The sequence below is a fragment of the Apostichopus japonicus genome, chromosome 16, assembly GCF_037975245.1.
Source record: "Apostichopus japonicus isolate 1M-3 chromosome 16, ASM3797524v1, whole genome shotgun sequence".
NCBI lineage: Eukaryota > Metazoa > Echinodermata > Holothuroidea > Aspidochirotida > Stichopodidae > Apostichopus > Apostichopus japonicus.
This window is the reverse complement of record NC_092576.1, coordinates 36,659,088-36,676,440: the sequence shown is the minus strand read 5'-3', so window position 1 is coordinate 36,676,440 and position 17,353 is coordinate 36,659,088. Positions and strand designations below refer to the sequence as shown.

The window sequence follows — 17,353 nt, the reverse complement described above, 5'->3', positions numbered from 1 at the left end:
CATACACATTTAAACATTTCAGAGTGACAAATGTTTCTCAAGAACTGTGTGCTTCTATATCTCTTAAACATAAGTCACAAAGAATTCTTCTCTGTTTAAGTTGATGCTTTTTAATTTAAAACATCTAGGCTTCTTCTGGTTTTAAATAACCACAGCAACAGCGAAGAGAGTTAAACCCAATAAACACACAAAACAGCTTCTTGTTCAGTCAGTTGCTTCATGAAGGTATTTCTTACCCCTGAGTCTGTGGGACATGACTCCTTTTAAACAGTCAAGTTGAGGATGGCTTAGGGTTAAAATCACTTTAGTCTATAGCAGTACTTTGACTTTAATGATTTGACTGGCCAAGTAGTCTTGAATAGCAAAAACTTGACTTTGTGTAGCTTGTACTTCAACAGGACTTTCTGAATATCATGGAGAGTACATCAATGAAAGATTAGATTCAAAGAGACACTGACCGTTGTGTGATGTGTCACAGACTGAGTAACCCCTAAAAGAAACATTGTGGTCAGTAGAACATGAGTGTGTTTACCTGATTCAGATTTAAGTCTTTTAATTATGATATATGCTGAGTAGTCAAGAAGGATATAAATAAGCAAATACAAAAAGCATAATGAGAACAAGCAGGATTAACTTACTTGGTTTCTAGTATCATAATGACTCTATCATAAAGAAACCACAAATGATTACCTTGAATAAGAATGGCTGCACATCTGGACAGGTGGTGTCGAAGACTGTATCCAACAGAGCTTGATTAGGAGCCTTTGGAATGTAATCATTTCTGTTCATCGCTTCTACGATGCATATTATCTATCAAAGACATATTATAAAGGAAGATTACGTTCAGGTTATGTGGGAATTATACAGCGTATGAGATACAAAATAGATGTGTAGTGAATAATGTTCAAGGGATAATAGCACACACTATATAAAGTAAATATAAAGTTAATACACAATTAAATTAAAAAAAAACACATTAAGCAATATTGATTAGCACATGAAGAACAGAATTGAGTAACTGATGAAGTTATTTTATTTAATTTTATGAAAAAATTGTATTGAATAATATACAAGGAATAATTACACACATTAAGTAAATCTAAAGTTAATACACAATTAAAAAAAAAATATTAAGCAATATTGATTAGCACATGAGGAAGTGCATTGAGTTACTAATTTTATTTAATAAAATGTTAAATAGGTTCATGACTGCAGTGTTTAAATTCAAATCAGATATAATTCATCAGGCAAAAGTATGACAGGTCTGTATGTTAGGATGGTGACTGGTGGGAACAGCTGTGTAGGACATTCATGTATTCTGCTATAGTCTCACACAATAGGCACTGCTTACATAACCTCTATTGTTGGAATAAGACTTCAGGCAGTGGAGTTTGAAGCTACAAGAAAGTTTCTTTGTGATTCAGGCGCCTAAAATATGTCGAATGAGGTAAGAAGAATTACTGGGCAGTACCTTAGCATTCAGGATTTCTCCAAGCTTTTCCCTGTATGCTTGCCTCTCTGTATGAATCAAACACAAAAACAAACAGTGTGGTCAAATGTCAATTAAAAAAATGATTTGTATGTGGTCAATCATGTTCTCCTCATCAGTAATAGTATATAATTATTCAGAGCTATATTGAAAGGGTTTCCACTTTCCTCTGGTTGACCCTGGCAATCACACCTAACATATTAGTTCTACGAACAGCAAATTTTGTTAGCGAGGCCAGGGCACACATCCTACCCCTCTCGCCCCCATGCTTAATACAGTGCCACACCAATTGCATCGATATCCCTGTAAAATGTAAATAATATCTGCACTAGTGACAGAACTTAACAAGTTACCTCTCCTTTAACTGTTTGTGCCGGAACACCCCTCCCTATACCCCCTTCCCCCTGCTCAAAATAACTGGTTACAGGGCTACACGCATGTATAGCTCAACAGATATATCCTTCATGAATACGCAATGATCTTCTACGGGACACAAGCGAGAGTCTCTTTGCTCCAACCTCTTTTTTACAACAAGAATATTGTATACCTTCACAATGATAAACATATAACAACTACCAGACATAAGAGTATATATAAACCTCTTCTCAGTCAAGGTGTACAGTACTTGTTAGTTTGAGCACGTTGGCAAATCACCACAAAAAGAAATTGACAACACAAAAGTAAGGAAGTTAAATGAAAATAAGAATAAAATTGGCCAGTGATATCACTTTCGATACTAGAGCTCACGCTTCTCAAGGAATGTTCTCACCTTCACGAAACATTTAGACTAGTTGGACAAACAATACTAAAATGAAGAGCATTTGTCTTCATTTACCTTGCTCGTTAGACAGCGATATGACGTTAATCTTCAATGTCCAAACTTCCCAAGGAATGCTCTCATCAGGAAAAGGCCATCTGTTCTTCTTCTTCTGATAGAACTCCAAGGAAATCTATCAAATAATGGAAATTGATATCAATGCCTCTCAAAGTTGAGGGGTTTTTTTTCTGTTTTTTGCTTTCTATGAATAGTTCTTAAATTCTTGTGTGTACAGTTGGCTCTTATTTGTCTGAACTAGTCTTTGCAAAAAATTTCAAATACTGTTGTAAGACATTGCATTTTCAACAGTAAAATACATTGCACTTCAGACTAGTAAGATTTTAGTCACATCATATAAAGCAAAACTTAACTGAACTTTCACTTTTAATTATTTATACAAGGAAAGGAAATGAAACGAGGCCAGTTGCAGAACCCTACTTAACTGAGTTGAACTTAACAGTGCATAGCTATTAAAACCTTTTCTCCACTGCCTTTTTACACAGGTGAATCAATTGGGACCTGTGAGGTATCTTGTACATACAGTTGCATGCCCTGGGGAACACATAATTATGGCACACTGTAGAGTGACTGTTTGAATAGTGCAAACTTGGATGTGTGGGTGTGACAAATTACCAATGACCAGCGGCTAACTGTTATAAAGTCATGTGAGAAGGTCTTGCCGAGAGTGGTCATTATGTTCTTTCCTTGGGCAAGGCACTTCATCTTCATTGATTGAGACTGTTACCTTTAACTTTTTATTCATATTGATTTTTAAATTACATGGAGTTTCACCACCAATGCCAACATCACTGAGTCGAATCCTACAAGTGGAAAAATTTGATACAGTTGTCATAGCAACAGAGAAACCCACCTGTCCACTTTGGAGACCTGCATTGACATCTGTGGATCGTAAGACATCTTTAAATGCTGAGACTTCTCGTCGGAGGTTTTTGTCTAAAGTTGGGGAGTTGCATCTGACCTGTGAGGGGGGAAATTTGAGGGATTTGTGAATTTCATGTCAAATAAATACATGTTATTTTGGTGGTTTTCAATCAGACTTGGGGTATGAGTACTAACAGAATCAATATGACTATGAGTACATATTTGACACTAGAGTTCCTAGATATGACAAGTTAAAAAAGAAGGATCTTGTAAAAATTCATGTTGACGAGTATGTGTACGGTAAATTTGCTAACATAACAATACCAGAAGAGACAAACCACAAATCTGGTTCTAATTCTGCCATCTTGGATAACAGTTTACATTAATGCACTGATTGCATGTTTGGTTCATAATGTACTACTCTATAAGTCGTAACACTACTGCATGCTGTTAAACTGTAGCCTGACTGTGGATCCAAGATTTAATTAAACAGGAGAATGTGCCTGTGGGAATTAGGGGCAGTGCAGTACTCAATGATATATTGTAGTGTTTACAGTTAAACAGTAAAATAATACCTCTGGGTGTGTAAGGGGCAGTCCAGTACTCAATGACTACTGCATTGTCTAGGGCATACAGTAAAGTAATACCTCTGGGTGTGTAAGGAGCAGTGCAGTACTTAATGACTACTGTAGTGTCTACAGTTATACAGTAAAGTAATACAGTACCTCTGGGTGTGTAGGGGAGCAGTGCAATACTCAATGACTACTGTATTGTCTACAGTTATACAGTACAGTAACACCTCTGGGTGTGTAAGGGGCAGTGCAGTACTCAATGACTACTGCATTGTCTAGGGCATACAGTGAAGTAATACATCTGGGTGTGTAAGGAGCAGTGCAGTACTTAATGGCTATTGTAGTGTCTACAGTAAAGTAATACCTCTGGGTGTGTGAGGGGCAGTCCAGTACTCAATGACTACTGCATTGTCTAGGGCATACAGTAAAGTATTACATCTGGGTGTGTAGGGAGCAGTGCAGTACTCAATGACTACTGTAGTGTTTACAGTTAAACAGTAAAGTAATACAGGTCTCTGGGTGTGTAAAGGGGCAATGCAGTAAGCTACTGTAGTGTTTACAGTTAAACAGTAAAGTAATACCTCTGTGTGTAAGGGGCAGTGCAGTACTCAATGAATACTGGATTGTCTAGGGAATACAGTTATACAGTAAAGAAATACCTCTGGGTGTGTAAGGGAGCAGTGCAGTACTTAATGACTACTGTAATGTCTACAGTTATACCGTACACTAATACTTCTGGGTGTGTAAGGGGCAGTGCAGTACTCAATGACGACTAGGCTACTGAAGTAGCTACAGTAATACAGTAAAGTATTACCTCTGAGTGTGTAAGAGCAGTGCATACTCAATGACTACTGTATTGTCTAGGGCATACAGTTATTCAGTGTACAGTAATACCTCTGGGTGTGTAAGGAGCAGTGCAGTACTCAATGACTACCGTAGTGTCTACAGTTATACAGTAAAGTAATACCTCTGGGTGTGTAAGGGGCAGTCCAGTACTCAATGACTACTGTATTGTCTAGGGCATACAGTTAAACAGTAAAGTAATACAGGTCTATGGGTGTGTAAGGGGCAGTGCAGTACTCAATGACTACTGTAGTGTTTACAGTTAAACAGTTAAGTAATACCTCTGGGTGTGTAAGGGGCAGTGCAGTGTTCAATGACTACTATATTGTCTAGGGCATACAGTTAAACAGTAAAGTAATACAGGTCTATGGGTGTGTAAGGGGCAGTGCAGTACTCAATGACTACTGCATTGTCTAGGGCATACAGTAAAGAAATACCTTTGGGTGTGTAAGGGAGCAGTGCAGTACTCAATGACTACTGTATTTTCTAGGGCATACAGTTATACAGTAAAGTAATACCTCTGGGTGTGTAAGGGGCAGTGCAGTACTCAATGACTACTGCTCAATGACTACTGTAGTGTTTACAGTTAAACAGTAAAGTAATACCTCTGGGTGTGTAAGGAGCAGTGCAGTACTTAATGACTACTGTAGTGTCTACAGTTATACAGTACAGGAATACTTCTGAGTGTGTAAGGGGCAGTGCAGTACTCAATGACTATTGTAGTGTTTACAGTTAAACAGTAAAGTAATACCTCTGGGTGTGTAAGGGGCAGTCCAGTACTCAGTGACTACTGCATTGTCTAGGGCATACAGTAAAGTAATACCTCTGGGTGTGTAAGGAGCAGTGCAGTACTTAATGACTACTGTAGTGTCTACAGCTATACAGTACAGTAATACTTCTGAGTGTGTAAGGGGCAGTGCAGTACTCAATGACTATTGTAGTGTTTACAGTTAAACAGTAAAGTAATACCTCTGCGTGTGTAAGGGGCAGTGCAGTACTCAAAGACTACTGTAGTGTCTATGTTATACAGTACAGTAATACCTCTGGGTGTGTAAGGGGCAGTCCAGTACTCAATGACTACTGTATTGTCTAGGGCATACAGTTATACAGTCAAGTAATACCTCTGGGTGAGTAAGGAGCAGTGCGGTACTCAATGACTACTGTAGTGTTTAGAGTTATACAGTAAAGTAATACCTATGGGTGTGTAAGGGCAAGGGCGGCGGAAGCACTTTTAATCTGGGGGCACTTTGCAGAAATTCGATTTGGTGCAGCCTTATATTACCTTTATAACTCTTATTGTATTATCTTATTTGCGTATACACATCACTCCATCAACACCCCCCCCCCCCCTTCAAGGAAAATATGCATACTAGCACTGCAATATCCAATGTGCAAATTGGGAAACAAGGAACAAGTTTTCTTTTGAGACAAAATGAGGTGAAATCATGCTAGTTGCTTATGTAGGAATCTTCGAATTAGAGTTTATTTCTTGTTAATATCTGAACAATTTATTCCATTCGAAATAGCTTTGAGTTTGACCCACAGTAATTCATTAAAAGTCAGGGGCGTAGCCAGGATTTGCAAAGTTGTATGCACGACTATCTGAGCGGAGCGCCACCATCGGTTGGCGCTGAGCGAACAAGAAAATTTTTGGTTTTACAAACCCCTCAGATGGCCGGAAACGGCCCTCCCCGAGTGTTCATTCTGGTTCCCTGGCCTCTTGCTAACTTGAGACACCTCAATTTTTATGTAGAAAAAGGGCACATTTTTAACCTGAGGAAAAGTGGGGGGGGGGCACGTGCCCCCTGTGCCCCCCCGGTTCCGCCGCCCTTGTGTAAGGGGCAGTCCAGTAGTCAATGACTCCTGTATTGTCTAGGGCATACAGTAAAGTAATACCTCTGGGTGTGTAAGGAGCAGTGCAGTACTCAATGACTGTATACTGTACACAGTGTCTACATTTATACAGTACAGTAATACCTCTGGTTGTGTAAGGAGCAGTGCAGTAATGACTACTGTATCGTCTACAGTTATACAGTACAGTAATCTTTCTGGGTGCGGGTTGTTGAAGTGGACTATCGATATATATATATGTAGGGGGATCTGGAAATCATCCGTCAAACAGAATTAAGTTTTTAGTTGTGCAATTGTGAATTATGAGGGATATAAAGGCTGTAAAATTAAGGTCTTAAGATCAGATATATACAAGGCTTGTGAATACACCCTACTACCACCCCTGCCTCTGGATATATGGTGTACCCAATTATGTGGAGGTTGCAACATACATCTGAAGGATCAATTTGTGTTCAACTATATAGCTCTTTTACACACATGTATACCAAAGATAATGAAACATGTATGAATGTTTTACTTACATATGTCAAATCAACAAAGTCACAATCAATCTCGACCACACCGACAGTACCGATGAGGAAAGCACCTTCCTGTTTGTAGTGAAACTGAAAGAACAATTTAAAGGTTATTTACGGATGTATTATTTACAAAGTGTGTAACTCAGGACAGGAAACATTGCTGTAATATGAGTTCATGTACAGACATCTCACTACATGTCTACAGTACAGTAATAACAAGTATACACAGAATTGGATAATTGGAAGTGTTCCTGTACCTTTCCTGTAGTTCTGTCTTATTTACAAAGTGTGTGACTCAGTACTAGAAACATTGCTGTAATATGAGTTCATGTACAGACATCTCACTACATGTCTACAGTACAGTAATAACAAGTAACACACAGAAATGGATAATTTGAAATGTTCTTGTACCTTTCCTGTGGTTCTGTGTTATTTACAAGTGTGTTACTCAGTACAGGAAACATTGCTGTAATATGAGTTCATGTACAGACATCTCACTACATGTCTACAGTACAGCAATAACAAGTTACACACAGAAATGGATAATTGGAAAGTGTTCCTGTACCTTTCCTGTGGTTCTTTGTTATTTACAAAGTGTGTGACTCAGTACAGGAAACATAGCTGTAATATGAGTACATTTACAGACATCTCAAAACATGTCTACACTTACTGTAATAACAAGTTACACACAGAAATGGATAATTGGAAAGTGTTCCTGTACCTTGCCTGTGGTTCTGTGGAAAAGTATGGTATGAAATATGCTGTTGACAACCTAGGCCATGGGCCGTGGCTCTGAAATCCTTCCAGAAAATGATTCTTGTTACGTCCGGAGTGGTATTACATGAAATATAGTCTGAGTTATAGATAATATGTCCTTAATAAAGAATCAAGTTGTTCTTTTGCTCAAAAGTGGCACATTAATATGTAATTCACGGATTAAATGTCACATTTTCCAACATAAAGAAATACATAAGAAAAACAGCGCCCTCACTTTTTCAAAAATAATTATTCTGTCTCCAGAAAGAAACAGTAAACCCCCAAAAAATTCACATTTTAATGTGGAAACCTTTATAATTGTAAAGAATATGTATGGCACAACATTTCTAAAAGTTTGGATAGGCATATAACTATTGGAATAATATTTTTCAACTGTACTTGGTGTTTATTTGTGGTGGGGATAGGCCAGTTTGTTCATTGTTAAATTGTTGAAATACACTATTTCTAGGCAATAAATGATCCAGTAATAACAAATGAGAGCAAGGAGTAGGCCAGCATGTATACATTATAACATGATTGAGGATGGGGTCATTCTTGGTGAATAAATAAGCACACTATTTCATATTCATTATAATCAAACTGGAGATTCCGATAGACTTTTTTAACAAAGTATGTCTAAACAGCCCTAAAAAAGTGACAAACTCAGATCTATATGTTCTTCTTTTATTTATCAACTGCAAATCTTTTCAACATGTTTAGAACACCAAAGTTCACAACAGACTACTACATGTACAATGTTTTGTTACAAGCAGCGCTTCACCTAACTACCTTCACAAAAAAACTTTAAATCTCATTTGTAATATGCATTAAAACTGTTTGTTGATCATAACATTGCACATGAAACTTTCTGTAGATAGTATCAGTAAGTTGTACTCTTATGAATACCCATGGTGAATGGGTGGCACTTACTCGTCAACAACAAGTTAAACGACTGTACACACAGGACCCATCCACAAAAATCGAGCCTCGTTTTGTTTGTTTGTTTGTTTGTTTTTTGCGGGTGGGGGGGGGGGGTGTTTGAGTGATCGCATAATCAATATTCAATAGGGTGTGGTGCACTGACTATGTCCTTGATTATTGTATATTAGATTCCATACTGAAATGGTGTTCTGGAGACTGGTGTCAGCCACGATTAAACTAACATGAAATAAAACAACAATTTGTGTGGAAATTTGCATCAAATTGAATACACAATAACGTGAGATATTACTTCATGGGACCATTTCGAATCACATTATAGTCCTACACCTTTTCCAACTGATACTGAAAGTTACAACAGAGTACAATTTGATTTTTTTTTTTTCAAACTAAAGGCATAGCCCCAACTCTTGACAATACTGAATTTGTTTTCTTCATGTTTGTCCTACAGATCCCTCTATTTCCTTACACATTATTTGAACATGTAACTAATGATGCACTATATTTAGTTCACACATTCCTGCATGTATTTACACATCTAACAATCACAATTTTTGAGTTCACATTATAAAAATGCTAGATTTTAAATATTACTCCAAAGTCCAATTGATGTCTGATGTCATGCTGTGTCCACATGTACCTCTTGGACAGCAATTCTAAGCTGTCTAGCTGTAAAGTACATGTCACTCAATGAAATGCCTTGACTTCTACATGAACCTCTTTGTTCATGCTGCAAATCAGATTCACTACCACTTGAAATGTCTAACTCGTTACTTGACTTTGTATCATATTGTAGATTAACCAGGTTTACTGCTAGATCCTGACTTCTACAGTTCTGGAAATAACAACTTCACTTTCATAGCGTCGCGTTGGTCGCAAAAAATGAAGTTGTGGATAGGAGCCTTGGAGACGCTTTTTTAAGTTGTAGGATCTGTAACTTGAGACATCAATCCCTTGAACTTCTTTAACCGTTTTGATGAACTGGGCTGTGAGTTTTGTCATCCTGATCGCACCCTGTTGTTTAAGAATCTGTTCATCAATGACATTGTGGCAAAACTTTGCATAAGCCTCTGCATATAGAATATCTGTTGTTTCTTTTGGCCACTTCCGAGTGAGAAATCTGGTTGCGTTGCGAAAACAACTCGGAGGGTATCTTGCCTCGGAACTTCAACAAGGTCTCTGCCACGCATTTGCAAAAAAAAGGGATTCGTTACATGTCAGCTCAGCAGCCTTTCTGAGTTTCCCAGCATCTATTGTCTCGTAACGAGTCAGGGGCTCTCTTCGTCTCTTACAGGTCACCTTGCCCCATATCCAGTGATCAGCGTGACAAATGATGCACGACACTGGAAGTATGTGTGGTCTGCCTGAAGAAGATGGTCCAGCTACATTTGATCTTAGTGTTCGCTTCTTACAGACAGGTTCAACATCGTCATTGTCATCATCAGTGGAATCATCTGTAACATTCAAACAAGAGAAAGATACATATCAAATACAACTTTAAAAAAAAAAGTTTAAAAAATTTGCTCTGAATTCATTAACCTACACCGTTTTACAACTTGAATTGACAAACCTAGCCCAGTTTATCTAAACTTGTTACAGGTAGGGGCCCCTCAGAATGCTGGTGCCCCTCAAAATGTAGGTGAACAAATATTATTGGCTAGAAAAAAAACTGAACCTGTCATGAACTTTCTATTATACTTTTTAGATAGGATATATGTATGATGAATTTAAAATTGCCAACAACTCAAAAATTATTTTATAGTTTCCAAAAAAATATATGGGTACAATCATCTATTTGCTTACCGTGCATCTAAAATTTGCTATTAATTGAAGTGTACCTTCTTGGCACTGCATCGAAAACGGACAACTAGGGGGTAATTTACATTGCAAAATTACATGTTTGTAGAATGATGATCAGTGAAATATAGCACTTTGTACGTAACTTGATATTTTTGAAAACATCATTACTTGATCAGAATCAGCATTTTGAGGGGCATTAAACCAGCGTTTTGAGGGTCAATAAAAACAAATATGAAAAATTAATAAATCCATTATAGTGTAATATCAAAACTGTATTTTAACATGAAACATATAATTTTACACTAATAACAACAAAAATAAACACTTACCTCACATATTTTGTAATTTAACTACGTTAAATAAGTTGCTCTCATTTTTTTTTTAAATGTTCTGAGAAATATTTACTATTTCCTTCTACAGTATTCCCTCAATTGACCATTACTAAGATATGTACAATTCACAACATACTGCCAAAATGACTACTATATAAATGAAGATCTCATTTGGATGGAAGTTTTGCTACCTTTAAGATTTTTAACATTGTGGGTCAGTTCAACTGGGTGGGTGCTTATGGGTTGGCGCAAAATACAGTACCACACACATAGTATAAATGAATATTAATTACACTTTAAAGAACCTACATTCACATGAAACAGTTTCATGTAGCTGAAGAAAGAACAATCTTTTTTTAACTGTAATGATTTATATTTAACAGGTAATAAACAATTTATCATTTGAAACTTTAATGAAACAAATAAAGCATCATCAGAAAAGACAAACTTGTAAAGGGTAATAACTAAACTATAAAATTAATCAATTTTTCATTTCACATACACATGTTTAGTGATAAATGTATTTCTACATTCTTCCACATTTCACCATCCCTGGTTGCACTTCTGCTTCATACACTTCACCATAAAATATGGAAGCAGACTCTTTTTCCATTTCCTGTGGCATACCCTTATCTACTCCAAATGGCTTCCCTAAACATCTCACACAGACATCATCTTCCACCTTTTGTAGAACTCTACCAATAAACACTTCTTCATATTTCACCTTAACCCACATCGACACTTTCACATCCTTCATATCCAACCTTCTTAACACCATCACATCTACACCTTCAACCTCGACAGCATCTACACCTTCAACCTCAACGTCATCTGCACCATCAACCTCAACCTCTTCTGCACCTTCAACCTCAATATCATCTACAGACATCTCTTCAACAGATGAGTCATCAACAAGAAGTCGCCGACGCACACGCTTCCCTTGTGTGCAAGCAGGCAAAATCATATCAGGCTTGACTCCATTTTCATCTTTAAATGCAGCTTTACTGCATATAATTGGGAAGCCAGCACATTCAAGCATTTGGGACACAGTTTCAACTTCTCTGCCTCACACTTGCTATCTGGTTTCAAGCAAACAAAATGTGACTTGCACTTCAAAAATGTCTCTAGATTACACTGTTTCTTCAACTTATTGTCTTGTCTGGCTTTGTCCCTTGCTTCGTTCTCTTTATTCAATAACTCCACTGACTCTTATATTTGTTGTCCTTCCATGGATCCATAGACTTGAGTTACCCTCATGTTACTTGCCACCTTTGGTTTTGGCTTCACTTTCTTAATTGTCAGTAGTTCATCAATCTCCTCCAATGGTGTAACTCTTGAATGAATCTTCAAGCTTCTGGATGGTTTCTAATGAGTTCTCCAGTTTTTGCGTATAGTACCGCTTGGTGTACTTCTTGATGCCAACTGGCGACTCAACCATTGATGTGTTGGAAGTTGATGATGAAGGTCCTGCTGTTTCATCAGTATCATCTTGAATAACAGATGATGCTTGAACAAATTTGTCTTTTTGCATCCATTCAACACTCAGGCCATGGTTAGTTACACCATGGAGCTATAAACCTGGGATTTATAGCTCCATGGTTACACCAACACGTTTTGCTGCATTTCTTATTATTTCAAGTTTGTTTGCCCACCGTGGCCAAACATCTGCCAATTTCTTCATGAAACCACCCCTGTTGACTGTGCATTCCGCTGAAAAGAGTTCTCCCTTGCTGTTATGGTATTCACAGTGCAAATTTTGATTGATTTGGTCATGTAATTGTGTGACTCCAGTGGTATCAGGTGGAATGATGAAAAGATGCATTTCTTTTGCTCTCAAGAACCTCAACATCAAATCTGGAACTGTGGCCATCAGAAACAATGACAACTGGTCTTGCTACCTTCTGTGCTGCTAAGTGTCAATCTAATCACTTCTACGCTGACAACAGGGATTCATGTGCTTGAGAACCACGTTCAGTTGTTGATATAAGAAGATTTGGAATGTTCTTGACAGCAATGTCAGGAGCCATATGTACAAGTGTAGATAGTTGAGTTAGAAGAAATCCAAAGTATTGTTAATTGTCTTTAGGATGTTTGCTGGTTACTTTTGCTCTTTTATTACTTAAGTGGGGAATATTTTTCCATTTGTTGACTGTCAATATGCCAAGGAATGGGAAAACAAAAAAAAAATTTTGAAAAGGAGGTGTCATGTTTTGTATTTTTCATTAGGGAAAATCAGCATTCTGAGGGGCAATACACCAGCATTTTGGGAACCTCAGTGGGAAAAAATACAAGCAACACAATCAATTTTGATATACCTCTTAGAGAGTTTAAAATGAGGGAACCAGTCAAAATTTGTTGTTAATTCATCACGTTCCTGGAAAATTATTAGCAAAATTGTTGACCAGCGTTTTGAGGGGCAAGTGTTTTTTAGTGTGGTTTTTCTCCATGCAAAAAAAAAATAATAAAAAAAATATTTTCATGTTTGGACCCAAATGCAATCTAAGTTAATAGATAATCTTCATAATTATTCATTGTTTTACCCAATAATGTAAAACTGGTGAGCTGTAGGTGACTTACAAAAAACACCTACATTCTGAGGGGCCCCTACCTGTATAATGAATAATTTTTTTTACAAATGAAAAATTGGGCACAGATTTGGGGCCCTTGTCTTATTTTATCAAATCATTGAGCAATAATGAAATATCGACCTCCACCCATATAAAAAAATCAACCAAGTATTTGTACAAATGAAAAATTGGGCGTGGGTATGGGGCCCTTGTCTTATTTTATCAAATCATTGAGCAATAATGAAATATCGACCTCCACCCATATAAAAAAAATCAACCAAGTATTTGTACAAATGAAAAATTGGGCGTGGGTTTGGGGCCCTCGTCTTATTTCATAAAACTCACGGAGCAATAATGAAATATTGATCTCCAGTCCACCCCTATAAAAAAAAATCAACTAAGCGCAAATGGAAAATTGGGCATGGGTTTGGGGCCCTCGTCTCATTTTATAAAATCATGGAGCAACTACTGAAGAAAGTCTAAAAGTTAAATACCAACCCCCCCCCCCCCCATGACAGGTATAGTCAGTATTGCGAAGTTCGCCATACTGCGAAGTTCGGGCACCCTAAGAAATACACGATTTTCACCATGAAAACCTACAGGAAGAGCCATATTTCACCAAAAAGTACGAAGCTACAGTTATTTTCTCTCCAAAATGACCCGTGTGCAAGAAATTACTTACATATTTGTCAATAAAATGACGAAGATCTATGAAGTCTGTTATAATTACTGAAAGAGCAACAGCGCCACCAATTTTTACCAGCGCCACACTGTAGGTTGCGTGGCCGAAATTCGCAATACTCTAGCAAGAAATACCAGTTCCACAATCACGAAGAATCTTCTTGGAAAACAACGTGAAAACAGTTTGCAGGAAAGAAAGTTTGGCCGTGTATCGTACTATAACAAAATTCTCCCACCATATGAAGTATATTTTCTGGTGATTTAGACCAGAAGATTTAGTTTTGGGGTGTTTTAAGTCTTAAGTGGGCGAACTTCGAAGTCACCATCCTACTTCTATTTGTTGAACACATGCCAAATGTAACTTTACTTCTATTTGTTGAACACATGCCAAATGTAACTTAACACACACTAAATAGAGATTTTGATTGTAAATGTATCCCTGTTGTTTGTACATATCTAACCCTAACCCAAATAAATTCACGATTACATCAGGTTGATGCATTTTGCACAACAAAATGACAGCAGGACTAGGTTACAATACAATAACAAACCGTCAAGAACGAATGTAAAAACTTAAATAAAAGCACAACCACATTCCACAAAATGTCAGATTGACATTTCTAATTTCAGTTGGAAAATGGATTCATACTCATAATATTATTTAAATGTTTGCTTACCATCTTTGAGCGGATTTTTAGCAAGCCTTTCTTCAGTCTTGTTGAGGTTATTCATCTGTGAATCTCTGTTAGCACTCACAATGATAGCCAATGCACGACTCACCATGCTCATGATCTTGAAAATCAGCTAAAGATTTTGAGCTCTCTATACAGTATTTTGAAGTGACATCTCTAGCTAATGCACCATAAATACCTGGTTACACAATCCACCTTAAAACACAATCCTTGAATTTGGCAAAAGAGCTGTCAGAAAAGGATGAAATATTCGTTTTTGTCTGTGCACACACATGCATACAACATTTGAGTGTGGGAGCAGCCATGTTTGTGCAGTTAGTGTTACCATGGTGTAACCAGACCACAGATCAACAGCTGTGATTGGTCAATTAAGGTTTGACCTGAAAATACTGACCAATTAGATAAGCTCTTTTAAGAGCAGTGGGTAATTTCTTTTGTTAGTTTTTCTTAAATTCTGACTGTTTGTGCCAGTAGAACCAAAAAGAACAAGTCAATCTTGATTCAGTACATATTTATACTAACTATTTCAGAGAAGTTAACTTTCCCCACTTACCATGTGAACAAAAGTGCATTTAAATTGGCCATGGCCCATGGCCTAACCTCCTCTAGCTGCTTGCTCTCAACAGTCTGAAAAGAAGAGAAGAAATGAATGAGAACAGGATCCAAAATAAAATGGAATTCAATGCAAAACAAAAAATTGTTGGACTTGAAACACATCATTTATAAGCTTGGTTAAGGTGAGAAGGATGGGCTAACAAATAACCAACAATGTGTGTTTTAAACCAGTAAAGTGTCTCACACTGACATAAAGGAACATACAGTATTACCATTGGTTCAATGTGATGATACAGCACTCCCACTGTTTCCTCCTTAACAGTATAACATAATAGTATAGTATGACCGCATTCTCAATGAGGTCATTTCCCCTATCACCCCTCCTCACCCATAGGTACTGTATTGTTTTTATTTAAATATAAACTAAAGAATAACATGTGATGAACCCCCAGTCCCGATGCGCCCTCTAAAGCTAACAACTAGAGCATCCAATCGCAGTGGACCCTATTATTGCACAATAAGCACAAGCCCAGGATGTTCAATAAATAAGTACAAGTTAACCTAACATAACATTATTCATATAGGCCCTCCTGTTACGTGTATGGCAATACTTCATTAAATAAGCACAAGCTAACCTAACAAAGCCTAGACCAAATGTCAATCATATAGGCCCCCCTGTTATACAAGAACTGCAATTCTTTGCAGGATGCAAGATTAGTCAGATTGAATATGGTTGCAAGTCTCGGTGGCCGAAAACATAATTTAATGGTCTATCGACATTTGCTGAAACTTACAGAACTGTAAAGCAACAGTCAAGATGTCAGTCCATAAACAGTACAACCTGAAATTTACAGAACCAAAGTGTTTGAGATTGTATGTTGTACTGCTGTTTATTTTATATACTTGTTTCTCAATAGGGTCAGCATTGTGCTTTGTGTACATCACTTTTACAGACATGTTTATTGAGGGCAGGGTAACTTACAGCAGGGAGGTATTAAAAAGGAAAAGTCAGTTCCAGGGAGGGAGGGCCCAGGAACAATCGCAGGTGGTGTACATATCAGTATTTTTCTAAAAGTGTACATCCAGAAGCGATAATTTGTTACCAAAGCAATTAAATACTCTGCACATATTTTTAAACTTATCAATGTCAATATATTAACTCTCATATCTGCAATGCTTTGAAATGACTTACAGTTTACAGTGTCATGGTACTGTTTATTGTGTTATTGATATCACTTAGTAGCAACTCGTAATTAGGTTTAATAACAACCATTTAAATCAATATATTGTTCTCTTACTAGTTCAAAGACTTGAGATCTGGCATTCATCCTTCTATTGAGTTTTCTTCTCCACTGCTCGCCCTGTAAGTCTGAGTTAACTGTGCTGCAATAAAAAAAATTGGAAATAATAAATACTTGCAAATATAAACATGGTCAAAAACATCTAGGAATGACATTAAAGTAAGTACTGTAATTAACACGGCTCTCAAATAAGAAGAGAATCCATTAATGAAATTTACTGTAAACTTCATTTGAAAGGATCAATTTTAACCAACATTATTGACAGCAACCATGAGTGTCGTACATGTTCCAAATGTACTTATCAGTGGCCTACAGCATACCTTGTGAGTTATTATGATCCTAAACCTTACACATCTATACTAAAAACACTCTTCTACTTCTCATAAAGATACAGTCCTACATATCTATAGTCATCCCACCAGTGGCCTACAGCATACCTTGTGGGTCATTATGATACTATACCCTACACATCTATACTAAAAAAATACACTTCTACTTCTCATAAAGATACAAGCTGATGAGAAGAAATATTATCAGAAAAGCCAGCCATATTACAGTGCAGTATATACGTGTACAATAATTTCTTTTGAAACCTTTCTCCCATCATAAGAGCTGAACACATCTCAAAGTGCAGTATACACATTAATCAATTGCAAAGGTTAAAACACGTAAGTTCTAGCACAGGCTAGGCCTACCCTGTAACTGCTACTGTGCTAGGCTTAACTTAGACCCACCAATATTTGTCATTTGATTTTGAA

At 37.1% G+C, this 17,353-nt stretch overlaps 2 protein-coding genes and 1 long non-coding RNA gene across 7 annotated transcripts in view; all 3 read right to left on the bottom strand.

Moving 5' to 3' along the window:
• The window catches only part of LOC139982254 (uncharacterized), a 281,036-nt gene that overhangs the window by 55,272 nt on the left and 208,411 nt on the right, over window positions 1-17,353 (bottom strand). The window lies entirely within an intron of this gene.
• Window positions 1-17,353, bottom strand: part of LOC139982270 (autophagy-related protein 101-like) — a 112,004-nt gene that overhangs the window by 1,070 nt on the left and 93,581 nt on the right. For 2 of the 5 annotated variants that reach the window (XM_071994949.1, XM_071994950.1), the window contains exons 2-9: window positions 16,593-16,677; window positions 15,340-15,366; window positions 7,694-7,744; window positions 6,976-7,059; window positions 3,178-3,285; window positions 2,325-2,439; window positions 1,472-1,518; window positions 691-810 (exon numbers count right to left, since the gene is read on the bottom strand). In XM_071994949.1, coding sequence (XP_071851050.1) covers window positions 691-810; window positions 1,472-1,518; window positions 2,325-2,439; window positions 3,178-3,285; window positions 6,976-7,059; window positions 7,694-7,744; window positions 15,340-15,366; window positions 16,593-16,622 — 582 coding nt within the window. In that variant the 5' untranslated portion in view covers window positions 16,623-16,677. The remainder of the gene's footprint in view (window positions 1-690; window positions 811-1,471; window positions 1,519-2,324; window positions 2,440-3,177; window positions 3,286-6,975; window positions 7,060-7,693; window positions 7,745-15,339; window positions 15,367-16,592; window positions 16,678-17,353) is intronic. The other 3 variants (XM_071994952.1, XM_071994953.1, XM_071994951.1) reach the window with 2 other exon arrangements.
• On the bottom strand, window positions 8,399-15,050 carry LOC139982284 (uncharacterized). Its single transcript, XR_011798101.1, has 2 exons — window positions 14,725-15,050; window positions 8,399-10,121 (listed from the first exon to the last, which is right to left on the bottom strand). It is a non-coding gene; the product is annotated as an uncharacterized lncRNA (long non-coding RNA).